General features: G+C 32.4%; 1 protein-coding gene across 2 annotated transcripts in view; it reads left to right on the forward strand.

Moving 5' to 3' along the window:
• Positions 1 to 25,943, forward strand: part of LOC118189843 (1-phosphatidylinositol 4,5-bisphosphate phosphodiesterase classes I and II-like) — a 783,373-nt gene that overhangs the window by 497,648 nt on the left and 259,782 nt on the right. For both annotated transcript variants that reach the window (XM_085816200.1, XM_085816205.1), the window contains exons 6-8: positions 343 to 427; positions 7,790 to 7,890; positions 17,898 to 18,064. In XM_085816200.1, coding sequence (XP_085672326.1) covers positions 343 to 427; positions 7,790 to 7,890; positions 17,898 to 18,064 — 353 coding nt within the window. The remainder of the gene's footprint in view (positions 1 to 342; positions 428 to 7,789; positions 7,891 to 17,897; positions 18,065 to 25,943) is intronic.

Genomic DNA, 25,943 nt, shown 5'->3' on the forward strand with positions numbered 1-25,943 from the left:
AAAAAATTTTTGCGTGATGCACAATGCAGAAAACTTATTTGGTTTCAAAATCACGGATACTATCACACTCACTTAGTAGTACTATCATTCATGTGACACATGTTGAGTAAAAGTTATGATTAAATGCAATTTTTTTAATGCATTGGACTCTTACTCAGAATTTCAGATCATATCTTTTATAATAAGATAATGTGAAATGAAAAACATGTGACAATTTATGGCTAGCTATTATTATTCTGTTGTTGTAAGACTGTGGTAGATTTAGTGTTATGATGAGTAATACATGATTGAGATCTTCATATGCAAAATTTCTTCTGATGTCCCCTTTTATATATTTTTCAGTGTCCTGAAAATGTTCGCCCAACATAAGGATGATAAGAAGAGGGTTGAGAAAGCTTTGGAAATGTGTGGACTGCCATCTGGAAAGGTATTTCTCCTAAACATGCACTTATCTTAAATGCTACCAGAATAATTGCCTAAAAATGCAGCATTTTTAGATTATAGTTATAACTGTTGCTTAGCTATATTCCAATCATTAAAATAATTAAGGATATACACGTTTAAGAAGCGTCTTCTATTAATTTAATTGTTGTTTAGATATTCAAATTTCGTTCCCTGACAAAATAGGAATAACAGTGGAGGAAAGAAAGTATTTGTTGTAAGCCATGTGCACAAGCGATCTAGTCAAACAAATGAGAGCTATATTTTAATAATTTCAGACATTTCTTTATCAAATGAGTGCACAGATCTTCACTTCACATTAATACAAGATAAAGTAATATCACATGAAATATTTTTGCCTCGCCTTTTTTTAACTTTGTCATTTATAATAGATAATTTTAAATATAACATTTTATACTCTATATCTTTCTGAAGAATAAATTCTTAAACTAGTAGGTCTATCATAATTGCCCCCTTTGAAATTATTTAAGGAATTAAATAGAAATTTGCATGTAAAAGTCAATTTATTTTTAATTTTATGATTTTTAAATTTATAATTTTGTAAACAATTTTTAGCGTTTCTAAATGTTCATAGTTAATTCTTCAAGATACTGTGCTCTTATCTGTCGTTTTCAAATCACTAGTTTTAACTTTTATTATTCATTTATCTTCAGTTACGCCCAATAAGCTGTTATATTCTTATATAGATAAGATGTTAGATTTCAGCTACCCTAAAACTCCACAATTAGAACACAAAAATATGCAAACAAATTAAATTAGAGTTGAAATACTTAGCATGTTTTGCTACTTAAACGAGCTATTTACATAATTTAATGACTAAATAAATATATAGAAAGAGAAAAAGAAAGGAAACTGAGGAAGCATGTATTTAAGAATTAATGAAAACAGGTTTAACTGAAGTGGCTTATCATAGAGTTTTACAAATGGTATACCATTAGTGAACTACATTCTTTGAATCTTTGATAGCATTTATATTTGAACACTGAAGAGCAATTTATTAGACACATACTGTTATAATATTTTATATTAATAAATATATGCAGTACCAATATTTAGGGCTAATTTAGTTATAGAAAATTATTCATTCTAATAAAATGCAAACAATCGATTACTCATTCACAAGTGCTATTACGTATTATAAAATCTGGATTATTTACTCAGGAAAACTTCTTCCCAAATCGGAGACATTGGAATTTCCCCCCTCCAGTGGTCAAGTAGGTCAGATCACTGGTAGATAGTGCCGTGTTCAAATCTCGCGAAGTAAACCAGCTGCAAGAGTGTTTTCGTGATTTGTTTCATAAAAATGCGAGAGTGTTGCCCGCAAGAAATCCTGTACGAAGGCATAATTCCCATTAGGCAGATAGCTGTAGTGTACTTTGCCTCAATCAGTTAAATAAACAACCAAAAAAAGAATTATTGATTTTGTTTTCAGATGATTTTCAGATGATTTTGTTGTGCAAATGGTATATTATTAAGAATTAACAAATGAATTTAACATTTCATGGGCAGTGGAAGTATTACATCGGTTGTTTGAGTGCTACAATGATAGGTGGAATTTTTTTCAAAATATATTATTTAAATTCATTTGCTTCTCAATCATGTTTACATACATAAATAGTTTCCACTTATAAAATGGATCACTGAGTTTTAATGCATAACTTGTAGCCAAATACATACCTTTACTGAATTTTAATGCAAAAATTGGAGCTAAAAAACAGTCACTTAGATTTCCTTGTCTACAAGCATATCGACTAGTGGTAGACTTCAGTAACTTTTACAAAGCTCCATAAGAAATAACACACACATTATTTCAATCAATTACGGTGAAAATATTGAAAGATTATTTATTTTATTTTATCAAAAGTAATTTGAATATAATGTATAATAGGAGACTTAAAAAAATAACAGACTCTTTCCCTCCCAGGTTCGAATCCTGGAGAAGACATGGATGTAATTTGTCCGTCCCTTCATAGGAGGCAACGGTCTCTTTATTACGGAAATACCTACCTAATATGTATTTCCGTAATATAAAGAGACCACCGCTTGCGGCCTTAGTAGTGGCCATCGCCTAGAAACGGCTATAGCCAAACATTTGAAAAGAAAAGAAAATGATTTGAATGAGTTCATATATAAAAGTGTAGTGTTTACTTATTTCCTGTTAGTAATGTATTTTTCTTAAGTTTGTTAATATTTGGTATTTTCTGATTTCTTGTGCCCAAGAAATCATTTCGGAAGTGTATGCAAGAAGTAACTATGCACAATATGATTTATTGATTTTTATAACATATTCAGCTTAGGTATTGAGCAATTCTAAATCCCTGATTCATTTATTTCTGACTTAATTCAAAGTATACTTTAAGATAGAAAGTGGTTTATTATTTCGCAGGGTTTGATGGGTAAGTAGAATTAGTTAGGTACTATACCTTTAATTTTACTAAGTGATTGTTTTACTTTGGCTTACATGTTTATTTTTATTTATTGTTTTATTTCGGTTATACAGTTACTTTTCTTTACTTAACTTTTGGTTTGTAGAAGGACATTATTTATACAACAAAACAGTAATTGATTTTATGTATTTTTGATACTATTTTGTTTTTTTGTGAATTATTTGATAAGTCACTTGGTCTGCCATAATTCTTGAAGAAAAACATATTTCAAACAGTTGATTAGATCATCAGACAAAAATTTAAGAATTAAGATTAAAAATTAAAAATTTTAAGAAAATTTTGTATTTTAAGAATTATTTAATAATGAATGAAATACTTCATTCATACTTGGTTTTGGAAATTTCATCAACAATCTCAAGTATTTTTCAGCATTTTATGTTCTAGAATCAATAAGAAATGTTATGAAAAGCTTGTAAACAAAGTGATTTTGTCGTCGTCTTCTTGCAATAGCTATGCTAATAGCTAAACATTTTGCAATCTAAAATTGCAAATACTCCCCATGTTAAAACACAATCTCATATTTCGCAAAGAATATTCAATAAACTGTAGGCCATGAGTTTCCTTCAGAAAGAAAATCACACATCTCCTCCCTTATGTAATTATTCGATTATTGCTATTTTCTTGTCTTTGATTTAGAAAGCAGGGTACATACTATAATTAAAGGCAAGGCAGCAAAGAGGTAATTAAGTTGTCAGGTTTAAGCGTATCATGCAGTCAACTAAAAGCAGCCTTGTATACGTTGATACTACACTTGCCATTAGAAAAGACTTACAGAGTAGATAATTAGATAATTGACTACTCATTCTCATGTATTTTCTGCTGAAGAAAAGGAAAAGTCTCGAGAAATAGTACAAGCTTAATACAAACTGATACTGTTACAACGTCACTGGTTTGTAAATAAAAGAAGTATATATCGGTGGGAGCACAAAGACTAAAATTTATGGAACTTCGGTACCCAGAAAAGAAAGACATAATCTAAAATTTCTCCAAATATTGTGTTTTAGGAATTTTTAAAAAGCATAATTTTATTATAATATTTTTAGACACAAAATTTAAATACATCATGATCTAAAATAATGAAGTAATTTAAACTTTTCAAAAACACTCATAACATGTGAATAGAGTTTTTAATTGAAATTATTCTTCTAAGTGAAAAAAAAACTTTAAAATATGTTGGAGAACTATTCACTGGATAGGCTGTCAGCAATAAAAACAAAAACCTTGTCGTATGGAAGCACTCATAATATTTTACTCACTTGATAGACTTCTTTTTATTTCGTGTGTGCTTTCATTGTCTTTTCTTTTTTATTTTTAAGGGAGAAAGGCTCACGCAATTAAAAAAATTCAAATAATTTTTGACACTCTAAAAGTTCATCTCTGAAAAGGTGAAATGTAAAAAACTAGTATAACAATATGGAGGTAGATACCGTTTAGAATTTGAAAGCAGTTTCTGCTTAGAATTAATGTACTACTTGTACTAATATTTTTTTAGATTATATTAAGCCAGTTTTATAATTAAGTATTTTTAACTTTCATTTATAAAGATTTACAGCCACATATGTGTACATATGATATGAAAAATTTTAAATTTCCTTGTAGATTTGCAAAAGCATTATGGAGAGTCATGGTCATATTTAAATTTATCTTTAATCCTAAAAATCAGTAGACATTTTAATGTATTTAGAATGTTGTATTTCGTGAAATTATCTGAATATTAAGAATAAAAATTCATATAGGATACTAAATTTTGCATACAAATTTCAAGGTACTCTGTTATACAGTGATAGAAAATAAAAACTCAGCACTGTTAGAAAACTGAGCTAGATGAATTAATTTTAGGTTTTATCTCTGCATTGAAATCATATAAAATAGAAGGTGGAAGGTGACTGTGCTATATTAAATATAAATTATGTTTACGTCAGTAACGACTGTAATCACCACGACATTGAACATAGGCATACAAATCTGCTTATGTATGCTTCCATTCATAAAGTGATCGAATTTTGCTTTTCGATGTTTAGTTTTTAAATTAGTTTTTCCAATCTTGGGCATTCGATCGGCATTTGGCTCTGTTGGCTGTAGTTGAGCATAAACCTGATCTCCATTCGTATTGTAAAGTCATGTAGATCTTTCTCCATTCAGTTTCTGAAGTAAGGTAGATCTGTCGCCCCGCTTTGGCAATAACTTCATTAGTTAAATAGCATGCTCTTAGTTTCCAATTACGGTATGGAGAACAGCATTATCTTGTTGATATAAAATAACTTGGATACTATTTATGAATGTAGAAGAACAGTTTGAATCTCTTTCTGATGTAAACGCTTGTTTCTATGAAGTTTGAAGTAAAAAAGAAGGGAATTTCGCAATCGCGGAGAAATGCAGCTTGGTGGCAGGAGTTCACCAAACTTTCTCCTGATTTATGTTAGTTCGTCACTGGCGCCCAGGCGGAAACGACAAATGCTATGTCGTTGAAGCTACATAGCATTTGTGAATATATCATATCTCCACTCTTCACTCCACTGATTGTAGTTTAATATAACTGAACACACATAAGAAAGTGATTCGGAGTTAACAGCAAACACAACATAAATGGCCTGAATCTATTCAATGAATGATTCAATACTGCTCGTATAGCAATTCTCACTCTTAACGAAACTCGAATTTTCGCTGCAGCAGTTCACTTTAATAACGCCATCCTGTTATCTGCCCATTATCATTTGGAATGAGTGAATTCAGATCTAGATGTCTTGTAAAATTAGTTATTCGGAACCGATGCTGTTGATAACTGAAAACTGTGGTAACATCTCGACCCATATGTTCCAGAATCTGTCGATAGGAAAAACCGCCTTTTAGAAGCTCCACGTTGTTTCATTCGAATCGAGCCATATGACAACATTGACGTCTCTACCGCTTTGGAGGCATTCTTCATTTTCGACAATTTAAAACCAATAATTGCAAAATGAAACGAATGCTTGAGAAGTAATTCGCATCTCACCGGGTCAACACTACTGGCGCAAGCAATGCGTAAGACATCTTTTAAGGGTTTTTGTCGGGGTAGTCGAAGTGTCCTGGGTTGAAGCTGATGGCAACCTGGTTTAAGTGTTCTTTGTGTTCTAATTTTAGCTTACCATCACCGTTTTATTTTAATCTTTTCGGTGTGGGAATTTCATATTCCATCTGTATTTAAATCATTAATTTATATTAGAAATTGCTCATTCATGTAAGAGCATTGTTTATATCTCATAGATAAGCATAGAAATTCAACAAAAAATAACAAACTATGTTATAACATCAAGAATATTGTAGGATATATCTATTGAATAGTAAGAATTGTGTAGTTTAAAAACAGTTTTTATAATCAGGTGTTTACTTTGAGTGAAATGAAATTCAGCTAAATAGATGAATGTACTATTATAGCCAGAGATATTATAAAACTAATTTTTATTTTTAATACCAGCATATTTATTCATAAGAATCAATTATTGTTTCTATAAACCTTAAAATACATGACCTTTAGCCTTTTACTGACTTTTTGAATAGCAAGAAAGATGAAGAGTAGAGAAAAGAAAGAAAAAGAAAAACAAATGAAACTAATTTCTGACGGAATGTGTTACTTGTAATTTTTAATGAATTGTAATACTTAGTATTTTAGTAACTGTTTTGTCATAGGTGTGCTAGCAAGCCGGCATCTACCTTCAGACGATATCGTTTCTAGAATCGTCATCGTATCGTCCAAGCCCTTGGTGGCAGTTGTTGGACCGGTTTTTTTCCTCTTCTGCTGCTGGCGTTCGGGGGTGTAGGACGGGTTTCGGTCTGTCCTCTCCCTGGCCAATATGATGTGCCATTTTCCTGCTTCGCTTTGCTGATCCTTCGATGCTGTCTGCCATAGATGAAAATCCTTTTAGTGAGATTTTTACATGAAGATTCAAGAAAATAATTACTCCTGTTTCCTGTACATCATAGCAGAAAATAATTTTTTTCAGCTTCTTCCTCCTTTCCAGAACTCTTCGCGCGCACGTGTTTGTGAGATCTGAAACTTCCTGATTTAAAGAAGAAAATGCAGAAATACCAGGATTGATCAAGTATGCTTAATGATTGCCATCAAATTTTGATTGTTTCTTTTACACCAAGACTTTGTTCGAGCGGATCGAGAAAGATTGACTTTATTCTCAGTGCAATGTTAACTCTAGTGATGCGCATCACTCGTGCTTGATGTTCAAATTCATTCGTCTGTCTGGTTGATAAAATTATTTATATTAATGCTTATTTCAATATCAAAGATGAAGAATAAAATATAATTGATTTGGTAACATACAGTTGTCATACTCTGGGGTAAGTACTTTATTTTGCTATCCTCTGTGGGTCACATATTTTATCCCTGTCATTCGGGTTATTGCGGAAACAACGTGATGTACTCTTAATCATTGTTATAATTTCTTCGCTGATAATTACATAAGAAATTAAAATATATAAATATTTTTACTGCTACAAATATTTTCACTACTTATAGCCTTTCTCAATTAATATTTTCACCACATATGGTGCCGTAATTAATTTTACTTCCTATACTAATATTTTTTACTACAATAGGCTCCTGAGAGTTGTTGAAGTTTTTTGGCTTTCTGAGAATTCCAATCCAGTGGTCATAAACTCACCATAATTGAATGCATAGTTTTTGTACTCCAGTGCTGAGATCAATATGTTTTTGAACAATGGAATTTCAAAAGCGGTGGTTTAAATGTTCTTCGCTAGTATACTATCATAGAATCATATATTTAATTGCAGCAATTATAAAGCTGAGCTAAGCTTACACATAGAAATAAATTTTTTTCTCTTTAAGTTTTATCTTCACTCTCACTTATTTAGCATATTTTCTCTTACAGAATGATACAATTCCAGCAGAAAAGTTCACAAAAGAACTGTTCTTCACCTTTTACAGGAATCTCGCCTGTCGGGACGAAGTCGACAAAATTTTTGAACGACTGTGAGTATAATTTCTTCGATAAAGAGATGAATAATTCATCTTTTCAAATATCAAATTATATTTCTATTTATTAATTTCCTTTTATCAGTTTTGAAACTTGATTTGCTAGGTTCATTTCATTTAATAGGACTATTTCAGGGTGCTACGTGTTACGAAATATTGTTTTGTACTAAGAATTTAACTTTAAACAACTAAGTTAACATTTATTTATATTAACATTCGTAATACTCGTATATTTAGCAAATAATACATTACGCAGTTGCTAATGTTGAAATTTTGTTCGTTTAACATTTAACATCATAAAGGTAACACAAATAAAGTGACTGTAACATGCTTTTGAACTTTCACATTATAGGTAGTAAATAATTTCACTTTATTTGTGCAAAAATATGCTCATTTTTAAATTATGAAAATATAAAGTAAATAATTCGACAAACTTTATAAATTTATTTTGTTAATTAAACTTTCAAAATTATTTTCAGTAGGAAAGTATAGTGGGAGCGTACACTATTTTTCGATTTGTTTCTCAGCCCTCCTTAGTAAAATTTCTCAGTCCTCCTTAGTGAATGATTACCTGAGCTTTAAGTAGATTTTACAGTAAAGGATTTAGAAAAATCAAGGAGGCAAATTTAAGAAAATGTTTATCAAGTTAAAAAAATTCATTCAAAAGCTGTTAAAGCCTGTGCTATTTTATATTTCTGTTTAAAGAACAAGTACACAGAAACAAATTTTAAGCAACTGTAATACTACTCACACACAATGCAGACACATTTGAATGCTTTTATTATGAACGAAAGTTTTTTACAGCAATTTAGTTGCTTTAACAGCCATTTGAAACTTTCTTTTCTTAGAAGAAAGGGAACACAAAGTCAATAGATGAAAATGGAACGTAATGGAATCCTTTGTTTACCGAGACAGCCAAGACACTCTGAAACAAAGGATTCTAATTTTCTTAACATACATAGGATAATTGTGCAAAAGAGTGAATATGATTAATTTCCCGAAATCTTATTTTGAATATTATTTTTGAAAGGGTAAAATGAAGTTTGATTTTTTATCAGATTTAAAGATGAATTAAAAATTTTAGCACTCATCCCCAAACAATTGAATTATGTTTTAATTGTATAAAAACTAAAAAAGTTACAAGTACCTTTTAGCAAGCTATGCACTCTTTGCATTTGCCTGATTCAAAGCAAGTTTTCTTCATAATTTCTTAACTAAGTAATACTAAATGAAAACAAGTTTTAATAGGTTAAAGTTACATTAATAGTCAGGCTATTACATTTGGTTGCAGTCTCTCATAAGTTGAATTAAAAAAATCTGGATTTATTTTGTTAAAATTAATAAAAGTATATTCGAATGTTAAAGAATAATATTTCAGCATTAAATCAGTTAAATTTATGCAAACAAATAAATGTAATATTACATTGGAATGTATTAGGCATAAAATTTGAATAATTAGAAATAAATTTTATTTGCAAATAGCACTTTATGGAATATTGGTTGAGTGTTCACAGAAAACATCACGGAGAAAACAAAAGGAGAGGTGAAACAAAACATAATAATAGGAAAGAGAACATAGTTTCAAAACATAGCGGCATCATTGTGTAAAATGAAGTGACGACAAATCACCGGAATTTAAAATACCGTCATCGTATTAAAAAAATAAACCTCTTTTCAAATCATCGTATGACAAAAACGTAATAAAAATGCATTTTCAGGTTTTAAGAGCTTGAAAAGTTTATTGGATTTTGCAACGCGTAACGATTTGTTAGGAAAGAAATGAGGCATATTTGTATTGGCATTCTTTCAGATTTTTCAAATAAGTAACGAAAAGTGATGTAGATGTTGACAGTTAATTAAACAATTTTATAGAAATACTCATTTTAATCATTTTTACAAGGTTTTTTCCTTGAAAAACTACAGATGCGGTTTTTTACATTATATGTTTAAATACACTGAAGAAACAAAATATAATGAGCACCTACTCAATAATGCATTCCGTGAACTTTGGCCTAAAAACAGCTTCAACTGGCCTCGGATGGATGACGCAAGGTTTTGGTAGATGGAAATAAGTTGTGCCAAATGTCTAAGCAGCGGTCGCGCAAAGTCGAAATATTCCAACATGACGGTGGTTGAGCTCTGAGCTGCCGCTCCATGATATCCCAAATATGCTCTAATGAGTTACGATCTAGCGAGTGATGACAGACGTCATGTAACGGTGCAACTGATCCGAAGCTGCATTCAGATAGTCCGCAGCTTTTATGGTCTGTTATACCACAACTAAGGGTCCAGAAGCTGCCCATGAAAACGTCCTCTAGCGACTAATACCGCCACCACAAGCATGTGTATGACCTGCTATAAAAGGGGGGGAGCAAATGTTAGTCTGGAAGACGGAGTACCCTGACACAACCATCGACGTGCTGAATGAGAAATCTCGATTCATCCCACCAGACAACAGTCTTTCACTTATCCATGGTCCAGTCTCGATACTCCTGGACCCACTGTAAGCGTGCTTGACGATGACGTTTGGTTAACAGAGGTACAGGAGTGGGACATCTGGTGCGCAGTCCCATATTCAAATGTGTCCGTTGAAATGTGTGTTCCAAAACACTTGCATTTGGACCTGGCATTATATTGGATTGTCAGCTGAGCCACTTTCTGGTGCCGATTTTGCTGTATCAAGCGAAATAGTCTCGGACGTCCTTTTTCTTCGATGACGATGGATACCCAAAAGCTTGGCGTCTAGTGCTGTTTTCACCGTCATTTATCCACTTTGCATAAATTCTAATAAAGGCAGATCGTGAATAACGTGCCAGTCATGCAGTTTCTGAAGTATTCGTTCCGAGGCTTTGGGCTATTATAATCTGCGCTCTATCAAATTCGCTTGGATCAGCAGCCTTTCTCATCATTCGTAAACGTAAGTGCAAGAATGATTTTTTACTTTCTCCAAGCAGCAGTTAAATGCCATTCCCACTTAATCAAGTGCCTTCTACGTCATCCAGACGAATTCATAGCAAAATATGGAGATGGTCATAATGTTTTTTGCTCGTCAGATTTTGCTCGTTAACTACTATGTTAACTGCTACGGAATTGTAATTTTTTCGTATTTTAATTAATTAATATTAAGATTCTAAACGTTTCTTTCTTTACTTATCTAATAAAAATTTTGTTTAAAAATGTGAAAAATAGGAGAAACATATTCCTAATTTTCCTCACACACACATACAAAAAAAATCGATACACATTGCAGCAGTAAACATATAATCTAAAGTTTTAAATTTAGCAGCATAGGTCTATGATTGATCATAACACGATGCTTTGTAGGCATTTTACTTGTTAACACTACATTTTGTACGGCGGTGGAAACTGCGAAGTTTTGCCTCCGCTTTAGTTTTTGCCACGGTATACACGATACTGCCACAATGTTTTAGAAAAATCGATGTTTTCTCCTTATTTTCTTTTCTCTCACAAAAACTTGTACCATGATATTTTTCCCTCTCAGTATTTTCCACATAAAGGTTTTATCTGTGACATTTTCACCGGTAATAATTCGTTGAAGGAACTGCAAGTTGGGCAATTATCTCAGTTTCTATGCAAAGAAACTCAAATGTTGCTCAAACAAAACTCAAATGAAATCACACTTTGAAATTTATTTCATTCCGCATTTACTCGATTATTATCAAAGATAATCCATAAATATTCCATAATCCGGGAAGAAATAAACATTAATAATAAAAAACACAACTTAGAAATACTCGCTGATCTTATATTAGAAACAAATGTGCTTGGTGTGGGCACACTCAGTTAAACTTAAATGGTGAAACAGGAAATCTTTTTTCCTGTTCTAATGTACCGTGAAAGAGCGACCAAATTGTTCCGTATGTGCATGCAGTAGGCTTAGTGAATCAGGTGGAAATCCATTCGTGTTACGCAGAAAATTTGGTGCAATTTATTATTACATTCCAGGTATTATTATTAATGTATGGTTCTCTTTTAAATCAGAGCACGAACGTAGCATTTTAAATATGCTTTTATTTAACAATAAGAAATAAAGAGTAATAAAGATAAATTAAGTAAAGATTAAATGTTGCATTAATGAATATTAACAGTCCTTTCACACAGAGTTCCTCCGGCGTTGATAGAATACGTTAGTCTCAGCTAGTTTTAAATAGTATGATCATCTAAAGTCAGTTAACACACAAGAAGAACCAAGACTCCAGCGAAGACCTAAGAAGACCGTCTGTCTTCTTCAACTCTTGAAGAGGAGTGAGCCGTCTGCTCACATCTCCACTCACATCCACATCTGGACGCTATCTGACGCTGTCTGGAATGATTCTTATTGTGCTGTGCGGTGATGACGTCATTGTGCTGATATTCTAATTCAGCATCGGGCGTTGATGATTCCCACAGCTTCGGCCAGCCTGAAGAGGCATCGTCCTCAATGTCTGTTGAGTGGACATCACCATCATGTACCTGCAAAGAGAATTAAAAAAACAAAAAAAAAAAAAAAAAAAAAAAAAAAAAAGAGTATCAGGTCCTTAGGTTTTAAGCTGATACAAACATCAAATCAATTTGACCATGGCTTCATATGGTCAGCCGCAGTAGATGTCAAATTCGGTCCTTCATGGCATCCTACTTTCTCGTCATTGGTCATTTGGTCATCTCTGTCATTTGGTCTAACAGCTATGATTTTATACGGTCCATGAAACTTAGGTCGTAGTTTCAAACCAGTCCCATACTGAGTTCTCTGGATGGCTACCAAGTCGCCAATCTTGTACAGTTTCGGTTTCTTACGTTTTTTGTTGAATTGTTTTCGATTCTCTTCTTGTATCTTCAAAATGTTGTCTTTTGCATCTTCTTTCATTTCATCACGTTCTTGCATCAATTGCTTTAGATATTCTTCATTCAATATCTTACTAATTCTCAAATCTTCTTAATCTTATTTGTTCTTCATTTTCGTGCCTATGAGAAGCTCAAACGGTGAATATTTTCTACTTCTCGTAGTTGTACTGTTGATGATTCTCTGAACATCTGGAACATACTTAAACCATTTCGTTGAATCTTCATGTGATAATTTCGACAAAACAGGAATCAAAATTCTATGGATTCGCTCAATCTGTCCGTTACCTCTTGGAATACCGGTAGTAATTTTGACATGTTCTATACCTTCTTCTGTACAATAAGCTGAAAATTCTTTCGATGTAAAGGCACTACCTTGATCTGAAATGATTTTGGCTGGATTTCCAAATACAGTCTGTTGTTGCTTCAATTTTGAAATGACTTCTTGCGTAGTTGGTGATTTCACTGGATAGAACCAAGTAAATTTCGTAAAAGCATCGACCACAGTTAGAATGTGTTAGTATCTCTTGTTCGTTGATGGAAGAGGTCCAATAAAGTCGACATGATACGTACTCAAAGGAACGTTTTCTTTCGGTACAGGATGAAGAAATCCTTCTGCTTTTCCTTGCTTCTTGTTGTACAGTATACATTCTATACAGTTAGCAATTACCTTTTCAACTTTACATTTCAATCTGGGAATGTAGAATTCTTGATCTACAGCATTCACAGTCTTATCTACAGCAAAGTGACCTTTTTTATGTACCTTCTGTATGATTTCGCTCTGTAAGGATTCTGGCACTACTAGCAGATCTTTACCATTATCAAATTTATACAAAATATCATTTCTCACGAAGAATCCATTTTCTTCTCCCTTCTCAACTAAATTCTTTATCAATTTCACATGTTCATCTTCATTCTGTTGTTGTGCTAACCGAATCTTCTCAGTTACATCGGATGTGTATGATGTTAAAATTAAAGCATTTCTACTTAAAGCATCAGCATGTTTCATTTGGCTTCCTGAACGATGTACAATTTCGTAATCGAATTCTTCAATAAACATTGAACATCTTGCAATTTTAGGAGTTAAACCTTTCTTATCTAAAGTTTTCTGAAAAGCATTACAATCAGTTACAATTTTGAATTTAGTCCCTAACAAATAGTTTCTAAACTTCTTCAGAGCTTCTATAACTGCAAGGTACTTCTAATTCGTAACTACAGAGTTTTTCTTGCTGCGGTGAAGTCATCTTGCTCATATACTGGATTGGGTGATAATTACCATCATCAAATAATTGGGGTAATACCGCACCAAAGCCTTGACTACTAGCATCAGTATGAAGTTCTAATGGATATCCTTGCCTAAATATGAGTAGAACAGGTGCTTGAGAGCGAATTTCGTTTCGTATTTAGTTGCTATGCGTATTATCAAATCTAAAAAACCATACTCAGTTTCTGAAGAACTTGTCAAACCTTGTTTGATAAATGTGTGCTATGAAGTGTTGGGCCAATCTACTGCAGATAAAATGAAAACGCTGCCTCTGTCCAATGATAGTATTGGACGAAAAATAGGTGAGTTATCATACGACATAGAAAGTCAACTACTGCAAAATATTCGTAAATCGAAATGATTTGCTATCTAAATGGATGAGTCAATTGACGTCTCAAATAGTACAATATTGTTATGTTATGTTCGTTATATTGACTATGCAATCAATGAGATTAGAGAATTGATGTGTTGTATCGAACTGCCATCCCAAATATTGAAGACAGTTAAAATTTACATTGAAAGTAATTCCATTGACTGTAAGAAAATGTATGGGTTTGTGTACTGATGCCGCTGCTGCTATGACTGGAAGACGTACAGGTGTTATAAAGATAATAGCAGACGTAGTATCAGAAGAATTAGTATTTACTCACTGCATTATAAATTATCTGTAATTAATAATAATCTGTAATCGGTTGTAAATTTTATCAGAGATAACGCACTTAATTCAAGATTGTTTACAACTTTATGTCAAGAAAAAGGAGCGGATCATGTACAATTATTGTTGCACGCCGAAATATGCTGGCTATCCAGAGGAAAAGTCCTTAACCGGCTGTATGAGTTGAGAAACGAGGTCCAATTGTTTTTAAATCAGAAGGGATCACTATTGAGCAGACATTTTCAGAACAAAAAACGGGTAGCCTTGCTTTCATACCTATTAGACATATTTTCACTAATAAACGAACTAAATTTAAGTCTTCAAGGTAAGAATAATACCGTTTTCAACTTCTACAGTAAGACTGATGCTTTCAAGAAGAAACTGAAACTCTGGTACAAACGTGCGGAAAAAACCGCTTTTGATATGTTTGCTTCTTTCTTTGATTACATTAATGCTAATTTCATGGATCAGAAGAGCGTTACCAACGTCATTGTGGAGCATTTAAATGAACTTTCTATGGCTTTTGAGCAATATTATCCCCTCAGAAGAAGATGTGCGTTCAGGTAATCTATGGATAATCTATCCATTTATTGAGAATTACAATAACAATCTTACTACAGTCGAGGAAACAGAACTTATTGAACTAGCTTCAGATCTAGGACTTAAATCACGGTTGAATTCAGTAAATATAAATCAGTTCTGAATAAAGACTGTAACAGAATACCCCAATCTGCATACAAAGGCGTTGAAGATTTTATTGCCTTTTTCCTCGAATTACTTGTGTGAAACTACATTTTCGGCTATGATTGCTATTAAGACGAAACATCGAAATCGACTTGCCCTTACGCTTTTTCTACGTAGTGCTGTAACTGGTCTAACGCCTAGAATTGACACTTTAGTCAGTAACAGAGACCAACAGTAATCTCATTTATTTTAGTTTTCATTTCCTTTAATTTGGCAAATTACGTTTTGCTTATTTTGTATCTACCTAAGCTGTTTACGTTTCGATTCATTTTGCTAATATAATATAATAATTAAAAAATAAATATATCATTCATATTAGAATTTTCTTGGAGTTTTAGTTAATTTTGGTAGTTTTATTCTTGATGCAATATTTTAAGTAAGCTGAATGTACATATGTAAATTATAACAAATAAAATGCATTAAAATTATTTTTGTCTTCATGATTTATTTATGTGAAAATATTGTGCTTATGGGTAGAATTATTAAACTTATCGGTCCGCGAGAACGCACCAAAATATTTTACTGGTCCTTGGAGTAAATCCAGTTGAGAAACACTGAGCTAAACGACATAAATAGATGGAACATACCCAAAATGAATACATTTTGAAAGTTCTCTGTCTCTTTTTATCTCCCCTACAAACAATCAAGCGAATTTTGGACAAATCACAGGTTTTTTTGGCTTTTGATTTCAAAATAAAAGACTGTGTAAGTTTGGAAATATAATTTTATTCATATTTTCATAAAAGGCTAGTCCGCATATGTGCTTCGCTGTCAGCGTTATGGCTGGAAAATTCTGTACAGAAGGCTGGCTTCTTTTTTCATTACACATGGAAATTTCTACTAGATTTTAAAGTACCCGATTTTGCTTTGGATGTATACTGGAAGAAAAGGAATCAAAGTATAAAGTGAGACAGTCATTTTTTAAAATTAAAATCAAGAAAATACCACTTATTCATGAAATTTTGAGGAACTTCGAAATTTCAGAGCTAAACCCGTAACGCTCGGAGAGTTAAACATTACAACTTTTTCATTAATGCAATGCATGGATATTTTACAAATCCAGTTCCTAGTTTATTTTCTTATGCATTTATTAAAAACGTATTTCAGTCCTAAGACCCTACCAGATGTTACAATTCCTTGGAAATTTAGTACATCTATTGTAAGTGCCGTTTATATTGTTCATATACAGAGAAAATTGGTATTTTGTATTGAGGAACACACTAAAGAAGGCAATACGCTTGTAATTGTTAATCATTGCTTATTTTTGAACTAATTCTAAACTTCTTTCTTTTGCAAAACTTAAAAGCTAATATCTTGAAAAAAAAATATGAATCTGATTCCTATACATACTTCCACATTCGAAAAAACTTGCGAATTTATTTAATTATTTATTAACTCTCATATTTTAATTTTAACTCTCAATTTGCGCATTCTTCCCTCATAAACTTTCTTTACTTTTTTATTTATTTATTTGTAGGCTTAATATTTTTCTATTTAAACAATTAGCGATATGTATTCTCGTTTGCACTTAAGGCGTTACATTTAAATCACGTATATGCATATGGTGCTTATTACAATAAAGGAGAACATACTTCCGTTTACTTCAACAAAGGCACACAATACTTCCCATTTTTATTTTGTAATCACGGAAATTATAAATTCACATGGAAATTATAAATCACGGAAATTATAAATTCACATGGAAATTATAAATCACGGAAATTATAAATTCACATGGAAATTATAAATCACGGAAATTATAAATTTTCTGCTTCTCTTGATTAATTTTTAAATATTTCTTTTATATATAACGCCAAAAAAGTAAAGAAAGAAAATGCATAATTACAGAGATATATACAGGATGATCATAAAGTCTTCCCCGGATTAGAAACATTTTATATGAATTAATAGTGGAAGATAAAAATGTGAAATGTTTATCATTACATAAATATATTGCTATTCTTTCTTACCATGCAATATTTGGCGCCAAGGAATAGTTTGTAACGAAATAGCATAAATGAAAGGTAAAGCTAAGTATATTTTGTTTTATCATTAAACTCGATTGCCCTTCAAAGGTGATTTAGAAGCTTGTGTGGACTCAATCCTCAAGATATTAAGAGCATCAGGAACTTGCGTGGAAATGTTTTAAAAGCACTGATAGCATTGGTCTCTTTCGAAAGTGCCTATAGTTAGTGATGAGATTATCGAGAGCATTCCCGAATGGGACGAATGGAATACAGGATTGAATTTTTCCTCACTATTTCGTGATACTGAAACTTTGAAGGCCAGATGCTGATTATGATGATGTGTTAGGAAATGTTCAAGAATACATGAAAAAAGTGGAATACCTAATATCTCTCACGCGAACAAGGCTTTCAGTTTGAAAATCTGACGGATCAGGATGTAAAGTCTTTTGTTTTATGTTACAGATTAATCGATCCATTAAGCTGTTTCTGCAGATGTTAGAATATGATTTTAATTTTCTATTATTTAATTTTCTAGCTGTGGTGGAAAGAAAAAAGGCATGACTGTAGATCAAATTGTAGAGTTCTTGAATAAAGAGCAACGAGATCCCAGATTAAATGAGATACTCTACCCCTACGCTAATCCAGCAAGAGCACGTGACATCATACGACAGTATGAACCAAATAAGAGTATGGCGCAAAAAGGTAAGCAACAAAATATTTTTAATTTCCCTGTAATAGTAGCAATTGAAATATAATGTGTTATTTAAATACCCCGTCCTTTGAATACAGTACGTGTGTGAACCAAATCCTACAGTGCGATGACTAATAAAATTAAATTTATATAATTTAAATACTAAAATCGTGTTCCTAGACACAGCACACAGCTTAAGAAGCTCTAAACCGTAATTCAGTAATTCAAACAGTGTATTTAACTTAAATAAACCTACTTCGCATAATTAGTGAATTATAGAGCGTATTTAAATTCAGAAAGCGAACCTTCTTTGTATGAGTTAATTATATTGTTTTAAGTATTGTATTTTAAACGAACCGAATTTGTGTACATTAAATTAATCTTTAGAGTATTTCGTGGACATCTTAATATGCAACAATGGGTTAAGAACTGCTGATGAAAGATTCTATCCTCAAAGGTGCTTTTAAATTGTATTTTTCATAGTTTTTAAGAATATAAATTTTATCTAGCTTATCTTATATTTTATAGCTGTCCATTTTTTAAAACATCATTGCTTTCCATGATAATAAGTATACATATGGTATTCATAAACTTATTTTTATATAGCAATTAGGACGGTAAGGTCGCTGAACACTGGTAGTTCGGTACGAGGTTCGAATCCCGCGGACGGGCTGGCTGCATGGGTGTTTTCGTGGTTTTCCCCATGTGTAACGTGTATACGAAAAAGTTTTCCTTAGAAAGTCCTCCACGAAGGCATCCCTACCCTTAGGCAGATAGCCCTCGAGGCTTTGCTGTAATTAAATAACCTAACCTAATTTATATAGTAATTTCTTTTACTTATAGGCCGTACCTTTCACATGAAGCAATCTTGAAACATAATGTAATGTACATAAAGTTTCTTTTAACAATCATCATTAAATGCAAATTCGTTTTACAATAATAATCCAGTTCCTAACAAATAGTCTAGAAATTTAAAAATAAAAAATTTGAATAAATTTTACTGCATATTTTGTTAATATATCACCAACAGCGTTACACAGGACACTATTTACAAGGGGCAACCCGATATTACGACGAGAAGAAAGGAGGACACAAAAATCAAGCAAACTTTACACAAGATTCAAACCGGCATCCTAAAATTCGGACTGTCACCCAATCTCTACTAACCACTGCGCCGTCTAGAAAGATGTTCCCTTATTCTTAAATTACCTTGTTATTAAATATAATAGCTTTATCTTCTGCACATATTGCAACCCAGTAATTCAATAAAAGCAATACTTTTTCCTCCAAAGAATGATACCACGTTTATCGGTAACGATTCAATTAATAATTTATTTAAAGAAAGGAATAAGACTCGCATTATTTTAGTATAATCTAGATTCGTGTTAATGATATTATGATAAAAATGTTGCTTTATACTTGATGTGCAAAGTAGCAATGAAATTTGAAAATATCTTGCTAATCAGTGTAAGGCCGTTTCAGTAGAAATATGAAAAATGAGCTGACAAATTTCACAGTTAGCAAAGACTATCAAATCAAGAACTGGAGTTAAATTATGAATGCTTTCTGTAGAAAAGTAGAAAATTAAAAGCTGGAATTAAATTAAGAGAAATGTTTAACGAAAATTGTCTAAATGATATTACTGTATTACTCAACCAAATAATTTTTTAAATGCACTGCTATGCTTCTGCAGTTTACTTGAATGAGACTCATTAAATTACTAATTAAATAAAGGCTGCTTCAGAAAATAGAAAATCACTACCCGTACCTTGTTTCCGTAAACATATTCCAGGCATTATTAATCACCAAAATTACTTTCATTAAAGTATTGCTAAGAAGTTTGTGATTTAAAACGTAAATTCTTTCTTTGAAAGCGAAAGTAGAAGATTAATAAACGGTTAATAGGTATTGCTCTCTGCAGGAAATGAGATAGACGAACTCATTAATTTTAATTATTTTCTAAGAACTAAAACTTTTTTCGAAACACGAAAATGAAAGAAGGTACAAACTTTGGACGACCAATAATGTATATTAATAAAAAGATGCAGATTTATAATTAAGGAATTTATTATAATTATGCTTATCAATAATAATACGTTTATTTAAACACATATCATATATTTGCATTTATTTCCCCGTTAAATGATTTTGAAACGATTATTTATTTAAGTTCGGTAGCGAAATTAGAAGTGTTGCTGCTATTTATGCTCAGCATATAATATACTGGTTGCACGAATTCAACATGACCTGATAGAAAAGAGCCTGTGTCAAAGGCCAAAGCCTAGGTCAATATATACTCATGACAAAATGACTTTGCCCAGCGCCATTCTAATTGGGAACGAAAACTTTCTAAGGGACAAAATGCAAAGATCTCCTACTTCTCATCCCTTACCACTATCCTCTCGAGGAAATCTTCAGCTCGAAGAATATTTAAATGATCGAATTCCCGAAGATATTAAACATTTACAAACATCCAGACCTTCACGGGTACCCAGGGCTAACAAAACAAACGGCTCCGTTAACCGTCAGACTAAACAGCGCCGAGCAATTTTAAGTATACTTTTATCTCAATATATAGCTTAAAATGAAGTTTTAGACCGCTCGTACAGTGGATAAAATTCGGAGATTTGGAAGAGAATGCGTTTGAATACAGCTGAAGAGCATTCACGTGAACTGAGATAGTAAAAATGCCGATTTGAAACTTTAGTTTATTGGAAAGCCTTCGAGATTTTCTATTTAGTTTGTGTATCAGTTTGTTATATGAAATAACTGAAAAAAAAAATCAGTGTATGCTTGAAGAAATGTAACACAGTGTGTCTGAAAAATAATTGTATAGGTAAAAAGAGGTAACCCAGCGTCATTATCACAAAAACATTTTAAACTTTTGCAGTCTGACACGATTCATATGCCAGAAGCTGTCACCAAACAGATAAATAAAGGTTATATATATATATATATATATATATATATATATATTATTACGAAATGTCCAGGTGCGGTGGGATGGCTTCCTCGCAAAGCAGTTTTAGGGTTGCCATAAAATGTCAGAGTTGCCACATTTGGCGAGAAATCGCCCATTTGACGATGAAATTGGCGATATGTCAGCGACGAATGCAGAACCTTCTGGAACGAATTCTTACCGGTTTAGCCCAGAATGTTCTCGAACACAAGCCAAAAACTATATAAACCCTGCTGGTTCGCGGAGAGCGAGTGCGAGATAGTTAGTCTCGAGTTAGTCAGTCCGTGTGGAGTCGATTGAGTTGACAGATGGGCAGCGAGTGCCGAGTGGGTCGTCGAGTGCATCGAAAGAGTCCTTAGTGTATCGCGGTTAGTGAGTGCATCGTCGAGAGAGTGTGCTGAGCTCCGGGAACGACTGAACCGAAGAGTCGTGAGCTGTGCTCTGTGTGTCGTCGAGTGCATCGTGAGTTGTAGCATGGAGAGTACGTGGAGCTCCGAGAACAAACGAGCAGAGTCGGGAGCTGTACTCTGGTGCATTTCAACGAAGCTGTCTCCACCGTTATAGCCTAATAGTGTGAAGGCTGTGTCGCTGATTGTGTCAGCGTGTTTATAGTAGTTCTTCGACGACTGTAAAACGTGATTTTGGAGCTGTCCTGATTACTATTGGCTAAATAAAGTGCGTTTCGATACTTCATCAAGTGCTGTTGTCGTTATTCACTCCAAATCCTCACGAACACCGTAACGAACGTACCAAAGAAAGAAAATAACGTAACAATATTTATATATATATATATATAGAGAGAGAGAGTTATATATTAAAGAAGTTATATATATATAACTCTTTTTAAAAAGCCTGCCTTTTTATTTTTTAGAATGCTTAATTTTAAGCAATTGCGTAAATATAAAGGCCCAAATAATGATAGACAATATAATCAAAGTTTGTTAAACATTTCGAAATATGGACTGAAATCGTACTGTACATAACATTAGTTATTCTGAAACAAATGCTTGGATATAAAAGGCGTTTCTAGTTTCTTTGTTTTTCTCCGGAAAGGGCATATGAAATGAAGACAAGTAATATATGCTAAAAAGAGAAAATATAAGCGACTGTAACAAAAATACATTTATGCTTTCTCATACCTTCAGCTGAAGCGAATAAATCGGAAACTGAATGCATAAAACATAATCACTTTGTTCAGAAAAAATCCTACCTTTTATTTTTTTTTTATTTTATTAATTTACTAATTTTGTTGACTTCATGATTTTATTAAAATGTAATTCATGCAGTTTAAAATTTTGAAGTTGCAACGCATGCAGATGTAATTTTTAAAAATCTTTCTAATGAATTGGAAAACTTAAGAGAAACCCACAGCGACATTTATATTTTCAACTCACTTATAAATGAATGAATTACCGGAATGTGATTTCATTTTTAGTGGATAGGAAATAATTTATTATGTAAAATGCAAGCACAAAAGCTTTTCATTAAAAATAAGCATAAAATACAAAGTAAGCTTAAGATAATTATGAAAGCAATTAAACCGCTATAATGGAGGTAATAAAAGTTTAAGAATTCAGTTCAGCTAAACTGGTATTTTGCGAAAATTTAGAAACGTAAATTTTGAGTTCATAATTGGGTAACTAATTGTATATGTTCAGTGCAATAATTAGGTGGCTTATTATTTGTATCGTATAAGAGGAAAGAGGTGATACCTAAAACTTTAGACAAACCCATAACATAGCAAAGAGTCCACACATTGTTAATAAGGAGAAGTTTCTTGCTAGTTCCTAATGTATACTGTTGGCAATTAAAATTGCTACACCGAGCAGAATGAGCGTTGTCAGGTTGCATTCATTATCGCTGTTACACAAAATAATTTTGCATTTAAAAAATCTTAATATAATTAGATCTTACTGCAATACATCCGAATGACTGACGCCTGACATAAACATTCGAATAAAAACTAATTTAGTTTAATCAGTATCTGTAAGTGATATATTGTTTCCAAAAATCATCCATAATACAGAGATTGTCGCAGAAATAGTTTACATAAAATATTTGCGTTTTAAATGTTCTGTTTGATAACTCTTATACTTTACTATCTTTCTACACCGTAACTTCCAAGATAATTAAGCATTTATTAGTATCGGAAGAGTTATATCCCATTCCTCTTGAACACCTATCCAAAATCTAAAAAATGTTGTAGGTCAACATTTGAGGACAATCTGCTTTTTAAAAGTCCAAATGCACAAAACTCCATTCGTGATACATCAATAGATTTTTTTAGGGATATGAATGAAGGGTATGGCCTTCGTGATCGCTTTCTTGTTCCCCGTTTTCGAGAAAATTAACAGCGAATTTTAACGTGTAGATGCTTTGTCTTGATGCAATTATGTTGATAGTTGACACTATAGAAAATAAGAAGTATTTCATATTTGAAAATTGGGTACAACACAGTTTTAGTAATATGTGATGTTGATCTTAACATTTTTCTTCACTCTCTTTATTCTTAATTTGCTCTTATATGAAAAACCAGCAAAATTCGGTTAATCCCTTTGGAAAACTTTCTTTAGATTCTTTGAATTATAATTAAAGACTTATGTTTCCTTTTTCATGATAATAAATGGATCTCTTTTATTAAAATCATTTAAATATACCCAAGATTCATCTATTGTGAACACAATTTTCCATTTTTGTCCGGATAAATATTTGTCATAAATAGTTCTGCAGCACATCCTTTGTTCGTCTATATATCGTGGAGAAAGAGGATGCACATTATTTTTTAAGATTCAAATCACATTAATCACTTTGCTTACAGTTGACACTGATCATTTTAATGATTTTCTAGCTATCCCTTGACTTGATGGATTTCTTTTACCGTTAAAGGTCTTACCTTTACAACATTCCGTTTTTTCATCGGATATGTATTTGGAAATTTTTTTCCAATTGAATCCAAACTTTGACGTTTTTCCTCTCATGTTGACAATATTACCTGTTGTAGCTTTAGAAGTCGGAAAATCATGGCTTTTACAGAGGTTTTAAATAACAAGTTATGAATAATTTTCATCGGAAAAAGCACAAACTTAGCCTTCCATTTTTCTTCTTTAAAAACGCCATTTTGCATGAAAACAACCTTGTCAAGTAGCAGATGGTAGTTTATACTTTCAAAAATATAGTTGCAGTTACAAAAAAAAAATTCAACCAGACAAATCAAAGACATATCAAAGTCATCTAAAAATATGCGAACATCCTCTGTAATAATAAGCAGTTAGTACATTTTTATTACCTGCGTTGTGTTTGATCAATAAGCAAATAAGTTAATCATAAAGTTTCTAAAACAATTATGGTTCAGGCTAATGGAGTGACTAATATAGCACAAATTAATAACAAAATTAGTACGCTTAATATTAAACATTAAACACATTTATTAATTTCCAAGTTATGGAGTTAACTTAATAGTTCCCTATAATATTTTCCCTAAGATAAAGTTAAACAGATGTATTTCAGTCTGCTAATTAAAACACCCTCATTTTAACATATTATATATTATTTTATCATTACTTTTATTTTCCATTATTCATAAATTGCAACAATTAAAAAAAATTTCTAACGTTTTCATTAGCATATACTATATTAAATAACTGATCATTTCTTAGTCATTAGCCTTCAAAGACCCTTACAATAATAATTACACAGAAGACAAGAAAAAAACATCAAGTACAGGTTGAAGCCCAAATATTAGAATTTTCTTACTGGGAATTGCACTTATCGGCAGAACAACAGTTATCATGGTTCTCCCTGTACTTAATTCAATTGATCGAATGCCCAGAAAATGTGCACATAAAATGCGAAACTATGCATTGCTGCCACAGACCGATCAAGGAAATTAATTGCTTTTGGTTCCCCTTGAGTTTCACATTGTTCTTGGTTCCACAGCTTTCACTACACTTTCGAGATCCGAAGTGTTTAGCATGAAGTGCAGGTATGGAGATAATAGTCGTGCTAAATCATATCTCACTATGTTGCACTTTAAGTCATGTATTGGCTCTAGGACAAGCCAGCAAACCTTCACCGCTTGAAAAGTCCAAAGCATCGTAAGCATTAAAACGAGACGAATTTCTACTCTTGTCGTTCATTTCATCTTCTTTTATTTTCCTTGCAACCGTTTGATAAAATCAGACAGCTTTTACGCGAATCCTTGTGGTTCCGAGCCAGCTCGTGCCTGCCGCAAGACTAAGCTTGCTGCTCCCGCTTCTTCTCACTTTTTTGTTCTGAAGTTTCAGGCATATATCCGTTCTATCCAATATCTAGTCAGGGGAAAAACGCGGGCTCCAACCCGCTTGTGTAAGCAAACTCGCAGCAAGTTAAGCTGGCCATAGATCGTTATTGTTACCCCTTGATAATAGCAGAAAAATGTGATGTTTACTCCCGTAGAAACCTCAGCTCAGTGACTACTTAAATTCTACAGGTATAAGATAAAAAGTAAGAGTATGTTTGACAAACCAGATTATTTTTTTTCTATTTTCCTTTCCTTATTTTATCGCCCCTAAACCAATAGAAACACAACTGATGTAATAAAAACTGTCGCCTTGACACCTGCAAACCGCCTGCAGCAAAGAGTCGCGCACGTGGGACAGAAAATAGACTCCTGTTACCTTTAGAAACAGGAAATCTTTTACTTTATTTTCTTAATTGCCAGCACCAAAAAAAAAAAAAAAAAAAAAAAAAAATCTTCACTTTGCCATCAGATCACACACAAACTTCCCGGAGCACCTAAACTTTAAAATGCCAATTTATTCTTCAAACTGAAGCTTATTCCACTCTCCACAACTCTCCAAGCCGAATGACAAGATAACCTTAACTTCTCCGACTCCTATTCACGGCCGTCCAAGAATTTCCTTCTGTTGAAATTCACCAAGTAATTAACAATG

This window comes from Stegodyphus dumicola, chromosome 1, assembly GCF_044657685.1.
Source record: "Stegodyphus dumicola isolate Sdum_Otavi_A_Nest chromosome 1, ASM4465768v1".
Classification (NCBI taxonomy): Eukaryota; Metazoa; Arthropoda; class Arachnida; order Araneae; family Eresidae; genus Stegodyphus; species Stegodyphus dumicola.